Raw genomic sequence first — 13512 nt, 5'->3', positions numbered from 1 at the left:
TTTTACAAAAAAAAATACACACACACACACACACACACACATATATATATGTATATATATATATATATATATACATATATATATAATTTTTTTATTAATATTTAATTTAACAAAAAATATTATATAACATACATTTTATAGAAAATTATATTAAAATTTAAGAAATTTCCACAGCTTGTCATCTTAAGAAAGAAATCTTACGATGACTTCAGGTCAGCTTTTGCTTTGTGTGGGATTTCATTACCATATCATTCATTATCTCACCATTAATATGACTCTTCACCCCATAGAGTCCAATGCATTAGGATATGCTGACACATGTCATATAAAAGGACCGTATTTGTATTTTATAGCTTCATTTGTAGTTTCTCAAGACAATCCCTCTGATATGGATAAATTACACTGCTAATGATTCTGCACTGAGACACATACATATTCTAGGACAAGGGTGGAGGTTTTGTCTGACTAGTTTAGCCCTCAGGCACATTTTGTAATTAAACCGACCCAAGAGAAATGAGGAAGCGTGCAATGGAATAAATAGCAGTTAATCATACCGCAGAGCTTCTGTAAGGATCGTTCAGAGTAAGACTGTCTGTCACAGCCTCTCCCAGCACCGCTCGTCTCCAGCTCCACTGTGGTCCTGATCCACGACACCGATCCCGCACATGTCTCCAGGTGCATCTTGGGAAATAACAGCTTACTGCCCATTCCTGGTTCATAGTCAACGAGCTTGCTCCAGCCTGGGAAGAAAGAAAGTTAGATAACGTTTTGATAAGTAGCTTAAATATTAGAAAGAGCGATAATGTCACTGAGCTGGAAAATGAAGATATTGAGGTCACAGTGTTTTCCAGACTTCCACACAATTAACAAGTCAGTTCCCCAACATGACGTGCATTTCAAATACACCTTGAAGAAACGCAACCTTCTTTTGTGCATGAGCCAAAACGTTCACAAGTTTAAACTTAGTGATTGTCACTTACAAAGTTAGTACTGTGGTGGGACTATAATATATAGTGATGGTATCAAATGGAAATATCATGGTACACCATCAAAGATTACCATGGTATACTATATAGTGTCCAAAACCTACACTTTTAGAAAAAATTTGCAAAAATTGGGTCAATTTATTTTAAGGTCCAATTCTCACCAATAACAAACCATTAACTACGACTTTTTCCTCAATGAACTCCTAATTTGCTGTTTATTGATAGTTAGTTGTTAAGTTTAGGTATTGGGATTAGGGACATAGAATATGATCATGCAGAACATCTGCTTAACAAACTGCCAATATGTTAATAATATGTATGCTAATAAGCAACTATGAGAATTGGTCCCTATACTAAAGTGTTACCAAAAATTGTACCTTTAGAGGTAACACAGGGGCACAAACGGTCTCCTTTGTTCCTTCTTTACTCCTAAATGGGGCATATTAGTAATAATATGTACTCTTATGATACTATTGTTGCATTGTTTTTCTAACAGTGTATAAGCATGTAATTTTTGCATTATCAGCTGTAGATAAATCATTATAGACAGCTGTGTTATGTGTTAGAGTCAACATGAAGTGCAGTTCATAACCAATTTTACTTCCATAATCTGTTGCATTTTAGAGTGACAGGATATTCAACAAGAAAAATTTCACTATTTACTGATAACACTGAAACAACTGCACACAGGTCAGGGTTGAAACATATTGAGCAGATTACATTTCTACCCTTGACAGCTTTGTTTTGGTAGATATTTCAGCATTGCGTTGTCATATTTGCTGAAATCGGTGCATTATTCTCAACAACTACACTTCTGGAGAAAATGTGAGTGATGTTTGCATGTGCAGAACTCTCAGTCATGATACTAGGCTGCTGTTAACAGGTAAAAAAAACAAGAAGTTCTGTAAAAAAAAAAAACCCTCCCTCAAGTCTCTAGACATTGATATTCTGGTCTTTAGAAATTGCTGCTCATTTATTTAAATGAAATTGAGCTAAATCAACACAACTGCTGAACTTTTTTGAATATGTAAAAATAAAGTTTACTTAATTTGTGTTGGGACTACATGAATAGTTGTTTGATGCATGAGCTGAAATTGCAAGCTTGATTATTAGTTCCTAGCATGCTTTGTCTAGGACTGAATTGGTAATGTTGGAATTGAGAGTTATTTTATGAATTTATGAGTACAGGGAAATCGCTGTTTAAAAGGCCAGGAAGGACTAGAGTTTTTGTTGTTGAAGTTTTTATGGTTACAGTTGGGTTTGGTTGAAGGATGGTTATAAAATGATTTTGGTGATTGTTACTTCATTTAGTCAACATAGCTGTGCTAATATCAGTGCAGTGACAAACTAAAAATGTATGTCTAAAATAAAATAAAAAAAACATATAAACACTTGCCTTAACAATTGAGTAAAACAAAAAGTATGTACTTATTCACTTTAATTTTACTAGTTAAACTGGTTTGACGTAATTACATGTGTGATATTTACTTAAATTTGTAATTTTAATAAAAATATACTTGATACACCCTGAGTATATATTAAATATAATATTATATATTCAGTACAGTCAGTCTGTGGTATTTTTTGGAGCACAAATATGACAAGTAGCAAAAAATTATTTATGTAACTAACTGAATAAGCCCATTTGTTTGTTTTTTAATGAAGAAGAATCATTTTCTTTTTGTTTTATTCAGTTATAATTTATAATATATTTGAGGTTTGTTACCCAGAGCTCTTAGTGCGTCTGGCGAGATATTAGATTCTTCAGGCTACATTGTGGCTGTAATGAAATCTATAGCCAGTGGTTATTTAATAGGAATTTATGGGTGAAAAAGGGCGGACAGTATTAAATGGATTGTGTAAACATGCATTCACATACAGACCACACAAATATTAGCTCACACACAAACACACTTTGAGCTGCTGGGTTTGGGAATTTGGAGCTGAAAATGATTATTTTATGGATGGAGGGAGCCTAAAGGTAACTACAAAATGTGTGTGTGTGTGTGTGGACAGTGCATGTCCACCCCTGCTGAATTACTCACCCTTGCTTATGAGACACAACGGGGAGCTGTTTACTTTTCTCTCTCCTTCATGCTTTTATGTCAGATGTGAAACAAATGGCCTTTACTCAAGTTGTCACCATCCAGTGGGCTGGAAAAAAAATTGGCATGAAGCTTCTACCAAGTGTGTGTGTGTGTGTGTGTGTGTGTGTGTGTGTGTGTGAGTAAAGAGGAACATGTTTTGAGTCTCCAAACTCACCTGAGGGACAATCACATCAGAGACACATCAAAGTGCATTCTGGGAGACACAAACTACTCTAGACCAAAAGTTTACTTGATTTTATCCATTGGGAATTGACTGGATGGTGAAAAGGCAGTTGAAGGGGAGGACAAATATGAGTAAATATATATAACAAATCCCCTCCTCCTGTGTGTGTGTATAAATGGTGTTCCCAGTCCCAAGTTCTCTGTCCGCTGTTGTACGTCTTCGTGTGAACGTCTTCCTGTGTTTGTCTCCCTTGGTTCCTTGGTGCAAATAAAGTCTTGTCAACATATTCTCCAGCGTCTCCTCGTCCCTCGTGTGTGTGTGTGTGTGTGTGTGTGTGTGTGTGTGTGTGTGTGTGTGTGTGTGTGTGTGAGTAAAGAGGAACATGTTTTGAGTCTCCAAACTCACCTGAGGGACAATCACATCAGAGACACATCAAAGTGCATTCTGGGAGACACAAACTACTCTAGACCAAAAGTTTACTTGATTTTATCCATTGGGAATTGACTGGATGGTGAAAAGGCAGTTGAAGGGGAGGACAAATATGAGTAAATATATATAACAAATATTTGTTATATAAATATAAAGTTGTAAATATAAAGTTCTGTCACCATTTAAAGCAGTATTTTATAGAATATTAATTTTCAAATCAAATTTTTTAAAATTTTGACAGGAGAAAGAAAATCATACAGGTTTGGACTGGAATGACATGAGAGTGAATAAATGATGACAAAATATTCATTTTTGGGTGCACTATCACTTTAAGAATATAAATTGGTTTGATTGATCATTTTGATTGAATGTTGACTTGTAAAAGCTTCTATTTTACAAATTCATATTCACAGTTTTGTTTTTACAAAACTGTTGTTTGATGTTTAATTCTGGGTTACAACCAGGGGTGTGAAGTAACTAATTACAAATACTCACGTTACAGTAATTAAGTATTTTTTATCAGTAATTGTACTTTTTTGAGTAGTTAAAAAATGGTGTACTTTTACTTGAGTACATTTTAAGTGATGTATCGGTACTTTTACTCTGCTATTTTCCTCCTTTTGTGGTCGTTATTTTAATTTTATTTTTATCCAGCAACGTGATTGGATAGTGAGTAATAGGTCTCGTGACTTTCGTCAAATCAAATTGTGCATAGAAAACTTTAACCGCCAACTGTTTATCATGGCTGCTGGAAGTGCATTCTTCAAGCATCAATTCAGTCGCATCTTCCTCTAACTTAATATGTTAAGGTAAATTTCAGATTTCTGCTTACTAAATGATTTGTATATAGGCTATGCTTGCCTATCTACACGGCCTGAAATTTGGTGTGAGGTTGCGGTTATTGCGTACAGTGTTAACTCACGCAAGTGCCACGTTCGGTAAATTCCCACTCACTTATACAACTGAGAACTAGCAACGCCTGTTCACCACTGTAGCTGGGAAACAACTCATGAGGAGATGTTAAAAATGGAAAGAGCTTTTTAACATAATTTTATGCTTTTGTTGCTTTTTACTTCTCAACATACGCAGAATGAAATGTGCCTGTCTGCTCTCATATCAGTGGAGAGACTGCACGAGATGGAAGCCGCTTAGCAAAGGCAATTTCTGCAGAGACAAGCAGCAATGAGAAATGCATTATACTGTATTAGGCAAATGATATGATATTGATGCAGGTGACTTCTGCAAACTAAGCCAGATTGCTTTTATTCCAAAGCTTATTGGAGTTTGCGTGAAGACTGAATGTATCTAAATGAATCAAATGCTAAAATCAAACTGAGTTTCTGGCATCTAAGGTTTTAAAATGCAAACACACCAAGTTTTGCATGTATAATTGCAGCTGTGCTCAATAAAAAATGTCCTCAAAGATCAGTTTTTAAGGAAATGCACTTGAAATGAAACAAAAGTTCATTGCAAATAGTGCAATATTAACCGCACCAGGCAGGTTTTCTGAAGTTACGTTTATAAAGCGTTATATTTGTCTGATTTAGCCCATTAAAGGGGTCATATGATGCGATTTCAATTTTTCCTTTCTCTTTGGAGTGTTACAAGCTCTTGGTGCATAAAGAAGATCTGTAAAGTTGCAAAGACTAAAGTCTCAAATTCAAAGATATATTCTTTATAAAAGTTAAGAGTCAGCCACACCTACCTAAAACGGCTCGTTCTAACACGCCCCCACATGTCTACATCACGATGTGGGAAGATTTGCATAACACCGTGCAAATGTTCACACAAAGAAAGAAGTCGTAACTTTTATTCTCGCTGTAGTTTTGTTGCCGCCGCCATGTTGTGGAGACGCTGTGTGCTTCGTTGTGAAAGCGAAACTACTTTGTTTGGTCTTCCAAAAGAGGACGATATCCGCTTCCTCATGCCTAGAGCTGATCCGTGCTGGTCGCTGAGGAAATACATCAACTTTGCGCTGTGGATCGCCAGATCGGCTTTCATCATGGATGAAGCGGAGTTCAGCCCGGGGTCGTCACATGTGGTTGCTGCAAGCCCGTTTATTACACCAAATACACAAAATAATGTTGTTTTTAGCAACATCATATGACCCCTTTAAAATATTTGTTTTTTTTGTATAAATGAATGTATTTAGGCTAATTCAGTGATGCTAAATAATAGTTTTTTTTAATTTGAATAAAACCAGTTGTTACCTTTTTTCCAGTTTAATTCACCTAAAAAGTTAAAAGAATAGCAATTACTTTATTTAAATGCAGTTTACGAAGATGAGGACATTTGTGCTAAAATAAAGTTTGATTGGATGCATATCAACATCAACAAAATAATAAATGGGGAAGAATTTTCTTTTCCCATTTACATGTTGCATGTTATTTTATTTAGTTTTTCCTTTCTGTCTGCAATCATAACAGACCTTTTTTTTGCAACCAGTTGAGCAACTCTGCTTTAGATGCGTCACGTCTTTAGCTAGTAAAACTGATACCAAGAGCCTTCAAAGAACCGCATAATGCATCATGCTGGCTATCATATGAAAGTGTGTGTGTTAATTCTGATGCAAGCCTCCCGCGGCAATCAAAAGCAAGAAAAAAGCACAAACCTACAGGAAAAAAAAAACAGAGATGCAGAGAGACGGGAGGGGGGTCAATACTATATTGAGTTTAAAAGCAAACAAAAATAGCTTCAAGGGAAAAGAAAGAGATGGACAGAAAGTGACAGGAAATTCAAAGCACAGAACCGGCCCGTGTGTGTGTGTGTGTGTGTGTGTGTGTTTTAGACAGAGAAGCTGTCATGCACAGATCATAGGAAATGTCTGGAATTACTGTACCAGAACTGTATTTTGATTGTTTACTCCTTTTTGTGCATTTTAGTATTGAACATGCATCTAATTCCCACACTGACCTAGGTTTTATTATATTGATTCATTATATCAATGAAACAAGAGAAAATGCACACTAGTGTTGGGGAGTAACTAAATAAAAGTCCTAGTTTTTATGTTGCGTTGTATGGAGCAAACAGTCTTACAAGCTGAGGCGCTTTCTTAAACTCTCCTCATTTTAGTAATCCAGTAATGCTTGGAAGTCTGATTCAGTTCAGAGAATCTGTTTATTCAGATGATTCATTTCAGAGAACCAGTTCAATTCAATGATTCACAGATTTGAATCTGAATGGTCTGTCAGATTCAAACTTCACCAAGTTCAGTTTAAGTTTATTATTAAACATGCAAATTTAGGAGCAGATTTATCTGAAATAGTTTAAATAATAATAGAATGAATAGAGTGTTACTATTAGTAAAACTATTAAAAATTACATTTACATTTATACATTTAGCAGAAAATTTTAACCAAAGCACCTTTTTGACACTTTTATGTCAAAGAGCCAACAATATTCATACTATACAATGCCAGGCCAGGTTTATTATAAATAAATTAAAGATGAAATAAAATAAAATAGAATATAATTATTATATGGAAATTTAACACATGAAAATGACAAATGTTGCCTTGGTAGCTAACTGAAATAAGTTTAATCTGAAATACTAAATTACTGGAATTAAAATTAAATATAAATGAAGTGACAAAAGCTACATTACTAAAATTGCTAAAACTAAAATTGAAAATAAAAAAATAAACAATAATTAATAATTTATGAATAAAATAAGTAAATAATAAAATGATAAATAAAAAAAAAATAATAATAATAATAATTAACTAATAAATATATTAATAAATACTATAATAGTATAAAAATAAACTAAACCAACACAACACTGATAATTATTTAAAACTCATATTAAAATAACTTCACAACAGTCCAGCTGTACAGTCTCATAAAAAAGGTACAAAACTGTAAAATTTTACAAAAAGGTACAATTATGTTTTTAAAAGTACGAAAATGTACCTTTAAGGTACTAAAATGTACCATTTATGAGTAAATAAGGCACCTTTAGCTTTTGGCCCACTAACAGCGTTGTACATTTTTTCACGAGAGTGCACAGAAAACACTGAAGAATTTAGTGCATTAGCTTCCTCGAAAGTGCACAAATTGGTAACTTGTAAATATGACTTTGCTCTCTGGTGAACCACTGAAGCCTGTCCATTTTCACACGCAAAATGTGTCCGAGACTAAAACAGTTCCAGATCTCACCCTGCCATCCAGGCTTGCAGATGGGCTTGACGTGGATGTGTACGACAGCGTCCTGCGCCGCTCTCTTCTGACCACAGTCGAACGCCGTCACACGGATTTTATAATGTGACTTCTTATCAAAGCTCAGGCTCTCTGTGTTCCTGATGTGACCTGCACACAAACACACATTTAAATACAGACAGAATAGTGCTGTTAGCATGTCTTCCTTGTATGTTTGTGCACTAACCGTTGCGGTCTATAGCGAAGGCTGTGTCCTGAGAGGTGATCTGGTAGTTGCAGATCTGGCTGTATTGTGGAGAGCAGTCCTGGTCTGATGCCTGCACCTGCAGAATACTGTCATACACTTTGCCCTCCGTCACCGAGCCGTGATACTCCAACTGACCAAACATGGGGGAAAACTCATTCACATCTCCCACCTGCACATGCACCACAGCCCTGAGAAAGAAAGAGAGGTTTTTTATTGCTTTTTCATTGTCCAGGAGACTTCATGGTCCTCAGGTCATCTAAGATGAAGATGAGTTTGTTTTTTCATTGGAACAGATTTGGAGAAATTTAGCATTACATCATTTGATGACCAAAGCAGTAAATGGGTGCCGTCAGAATGAGAGTCCAAACAGCTGATAAAAACATCACAGTAATCCTCACCACTCCAGTCCATCAATAACCCTCTTATGAACAGAGAAGCTGCATGCTTGTAAGAAACAAATCCATCATTAACATGTGTTTTAAAAGAACTGACCAGAGGAGATGATTTTTAATCATGTCATTTTGACTAAATGCTATTTAAATCAGACTTTGCATTTGCCAATGAAGTCGCCTGTGCTGCAGGTCTTGTGTTTTTTGCGTCTATAATTATAATAATCTATGAGAAATTATTAGTGGTCCAGATCTGAACTAATTAGTGTTCTCTGCTTTAGAGGAGTCTTTTTCCCAGAATAAAATGCTTCAAAAGTTTCCGTTCGTTCTCCATCACTGTCCAGGAGAAGCAGCGAACATACTAAAGAGATCTCGTTTGTGATTTCTCTCTCCTGCAGGTCATTATAAAGTCTTCAGGGAGAGAAATATATATATAAAAAAGGTCTGAAAGAAAAAAAAGTGCAGTCTTGACACACTTTTGTGAGCTGAAAATATACCAAAATAACAAGATTGCGTCATTAATGTCAAAGACAGCACGAAAAGTGAGTAATACTTTGCAAAGGGCAACAGCTCGTCTGACAAATGAGAGGATTTTAAACACCCCTGCTAATCTGTGTTATGATGTTAAAAACCAGAACATATGCAAACACATTTATATATGCATTAGGCATGAAATCTCTAGTAAAGCAGTGTGATTTTGCAGCTTTACTGCCCTTTAGAGTCTCACTTTAATCCTTTATCCATGCACGTGTGTGTGTGTGTGTGTGTGTGTGTGTGTGTGTGTGTGTGGTATCATAGATCCGAGCTGTCAAAGCCGGATACAGTAATCCTGTATGGATTAAAGAGATACAGAGTAATGAGGAAGGTCCCACTTTCTCTTTTCTCTTTTTTTCCACGGTTTCATCACTAACCACATTTCTATCTCACGCATTCACAAATGTCTTTAAGTCATTTTGTTTCAAAGGACTTCAGTCTAGCTCACTGCATTAGCTCTGTTAAAGTGTCTTTATGTGGAGATCTGCAGGTAAAGAGAAGCGTCTTTGGCTCTGGGTTTGTTTGCAGCTTTCAGTCTGCAGGTAAACAGGTGTAGCGTTCATTAGCAAGAGCTCTTAAAAGCTTTTAATGCCTGAAGGTCAGACACCTGCTTCTCATAGTCAGTACTTAGATAAAAAAAACATGAAATACTGTATATACACTAATGTAAGAAGAAGTTTCTTATGCTCACCATACAGGAAAATTGTGAAATATTTTTACAATTTAAAATAACTGTTTTTTTTTTAATATATTTTAAACTGTAATTTATCCCTGTGATGCAAAGCTGAATTTTCAGCATCATTACAGTCTTCGGTGTCACATGATACTTCAGAAATCACTCGGATATGCTGATTTGTTCATTTATTATCAGTTATTATTGGTACTCATTTATTAATAATGGTTGTCTTATTATCAATTTTGAAATCAGTTTTTGATAACATCATTATTTATTTGAAATTGATTTTTGGAATATTACAAATGCTTTACTGTCACTTTTGAGCAATTTAATGCATCCTTGCTAAATAAAACTATTAATTTTTTATAGTATTGTATCATGGTTTCCACAAAAATATTAAGCAGCACAACTGTTTTCAACATTGATAATAATCAGAAATGTTTCTTAAATCAGAATATTAGAATGATTTCTGAAGGATCATGTGACACTGAAGACTGGAGTAATGATGCTGAAAATTCAGCTCTGCATCACAGAAATAAATGACATTTTAAAATATATTCAAATAACATTAAACATTATTATGAATTTATAATAATGTTTCACACTATTACTATTTTTACTGTATTTTTTAGTCAAATAAATGCAACCTTGGTGAGCATAAGAGACTTACTCAAAAGACATAAATTACAGACGCCAAACTTTTTTATTTCAAAAGTTTCAACTAGCAGGTGCGTGACTTTAAGGACACAAGAAACAGGAAACCTCTAAAAGTAGGAAAATAAAAATCTTCAAAGAAGAAACTGTGAATAACTCAAGAGAGGTGAGTCAAGCACGGATGAATCATTTTAAAAATAGTTCACCGTGTTCCTTCCAGTTCAAAACGTCACAAACATGAATCCAACTGAGGTGGAGAACGTGCATTTATTCAAACACACACTGACTTGTGTGATCTCCTCTCTGCGTGTCCCTCCGGTCCCGTGCCACAGTCGTGAGCTTGAACGATGAAGGTGAACTCTCTCTGTCGCTCGCAGTCGATCGGTCCATGCGCCCGCAGACGGCCCTCTCCTGACGTGCGGTTCAGAACCACAGCCTCGAACGGAGCGCTGAGCCCCTGCACGTGAAAGCCACAGATTTCACCTACAGTACAGAGAGAGAAGACCACAGATTAAGACTTTGCTCTTTGCAATCTCAGGGCTATTGCTCATTGTAATGTAATCCCACAAAGACTTCTCAGTGAGGGGCAAATTGTTTACTTTTTTAGCTTTTTATTGTTTTTTTCTTCCTTAAAATGTCAATATAAGTGGACATACGCTGCTGGCCAAAAGTTTGTTATAATATATTTTTGAACAAAGTCTCTTATGCTCACCAAAGCTGCATTTATTTGATCAAAAATACAGTAAAAACAGTAATATTGTGAAATGTTATTACAATTTAAAGTAACTGTTTTTACTGTAATATATTTTAAAATGTAATTTATTTCTGGGATCAAAGCTGAATTTTCAGCATCATTACTCCAGTCTTCAGTGTCACATGATCCTTCAGAAATCATTCTAATATGCTGATTTGCTGCTCAAAGAAGCATATTATTATCAATGTTGAAAACAATTTTTGCTACCTAACATTTTTTTGCGGAAACATACAAAAAAAAACAAAAAACTTTTTATTCAGCAAGGATGCATTACATTTATAATATTACAAGACGTTTTATAATATTACAAAATATTTCTGTTTCAAATAAATGTAGTTATTTTTAACATTCAACAAAGAATCCTAAAAATGCATAATGGTTTCTAAAAAATTCTTAAGCAGCAAAAACAGTTTTCAGCATTGATAATAATAAGAACATAAGATTCTTAATACATGAGACCTAATAATAATTAAGCAGCAAATCAGCATATTATACTGATTTCTGAAGGATCGTGTGACACTGAAGACTGGAGTAATGATGCTGAAAATTCAGCTTTGACTCAAAGGAATAAATGACATTTTACAGTACAAAACAGTTATTTTAAATTGTAATAATATTTCACAATATTGCTGTTTTTACCATATTTTTCATCAAACAAATGCAGTCTCGGTAGCATACAAGACTTCTTTCAAAAACATAAAGAAAATTTTAATTATTCCAAACTTTTGGCTTGCAGTTTGTCATTTGACCCTCTAACTCTAACACTCTATTCTAATTCTATTTTATCTATGTTTTATTTTTATTATTTAGAAAAAACACTTAACACCTGCACTCTATTTAATTTCTATTCTAACTTGTTTTCATAAAAAGAAAAAAAGAGCCTCTAACACTACAGCATTCTCTATTCTTTTCCTATTATTTTGACTTGTTTTATATATATATATATATATATATATAAAACATCTAACACTAGCGTTTCCTATTATTTTTTTTATTCTATATAATTGTTCTCTTTTTATTTATTATATAAAAAAAAATTGCTACGTGTACTGCACTGCTAACCGAGGCTTGTACAGCACTTACATATTGATTCTCTTTTGTTGGATTTGATTGCTTCTATTGTCCTCATTTGTAAGTCGCTTTGGATAAAAGTGTCTGTTAAATAACTAAATGTAATGTAAAATATCTATTTGAAGTTGACTTATAATGTTAGTCAAGCTGACATCATCACCAAACCTCATATGGAGGTAATCTTGGCTAGTAAGAAACCACCTAGCAACCACCTACAACAGCTTAGCAACCATGGAACACCATAGTAAATGGGCAGCAAGATGCTAGCAGCCACCCACAATACTGATGAGTTTTGCATGAGCGAACATCCTCACTTTTGGTGAAATCTAGTTATTAAAATGATCGTGTGTGTGTGTGTGTCTGTTGTGTAAAACAGTGCTGCTGTCCGGCACAGATAAGAGTATTCTCCATCTCTCCTCTCTTTGATCTTCAGAATAAACCCACATATACAAAACAACAGAGAGAGAAAGAGCCAGAGAGATGGAGCAAAAAGCAACCATCCCTTTGTTGAATAATATTTCACAATCTTTCATTGGTTATCTTTGTGCATGCGTGAATGCATAAGACTAAAACGGAATAATAGTGCATTCATGCATTAAACAAAAGAAAGCATTCAGAAGTATGTGTGGGTTTTTTGTTTGTTTTTTCAGCTTTGCTTTTATCAAAATTGACTGACACTGATATAGCAAGGGGGTGTTCACACAGCATGTGTTCTTGCTTTTTTTTTTAATTTTTGGTTTATATTGTTTTTATCAATGTCAATTGTCAATTTTGTGCATCAGGAATAAATAGCTCCCTCTTTTGAAAGTCACTTTGGATAAAAGCTTCTACTAAATGCATGAATCTAAATGTAAGTGATTGACATTTTTACTATATATCACAAGCTTTATCATCCTGAGGGGTATATTTTGCAATATTGATGGAAAAATGCACATTATCTTTAGAAATGAATTAGTAAATGGACATGAAATATTAAATTAAGTTGATTTTTTTTTAATTATGAGTGACTAAAGAGACCGTGGAGTGATATGAGGGATATGAATGATGTTTTCCTGAGAGCTGTGCAGTAACACACAATAGTTTGTGCACAAACGTGGATGTGTAGTTTGGACATAAACAGACCTGTGATACTCAGTATCTGTGATATGTATAATATATTCATGCTATGCTCTATAGTCATAAATATGGCTGTAGAGATGAACGTGACAGCGTTCGTTATGAAGGTTTGAAAAATCAGTATGGAGTACATGAATTGAAGGCTGGATCACTAAAGGGATTCACACACACACACACACACACACACACACACACACACACACACACACACACACACACTGTATGTC

At 34.7% G+C, this 13512-nt stretch overlaps 1 protein-coding gene across 1 annotated transcript in view; it reads right to left on the bottom strand.

Annotated features, from left to right (window-relative positions):
* The window catches only part of LOC107698872 (calsyntenin-2-like), a 56667-nt gene that overhangs the window by 29262 nt on the left and 13893 nt on the right, over positions 1-13512 (bottom strand). Inside the window, exons 3-6 of the mRNA XM_016500009.1 lie at positions 10632-10827; positions 8071-8279; positions 7845-7994; positions 555-740 (exon numbers count right to left, since the gene is read on the bottom strand). Coding sequence (XP_016355495.1) covers positions 555-740; positions 7845-7994; positions 8071-8279; positions 10632-10827 — 741 coding nt within the window. The remainder of the gene's footprint in view (positions 1-554; positions 741-7844; positions 7995-8070; positions 8280-10631; positions 10828-13512) is intronic.

The sequence above is a fragment of the Sinocyclocheilus anshuiensis genome, unplaced genomic scaffold (assembly GCF_001515605.1).
Source record: "Sinocyclocheilus anshuiensis isolate Anshui unplaced genomic scaffold, SAMN03320099.WGS_v1.1 scaffold2168, whole genome shotgun sequence".
Taxonomy (NCBI): Eukaryota; Metazoa; Chordata; class Actinopteri; order Cypriniformes; family Cyprinidae; genus Sinocyclocheilus; species Sinocyclocheilus anshuiensis.
Note: the sequence above shows the minus strand (reverse complement) of the source record. Positions and strands in the feature narration are given on the sequence as shown.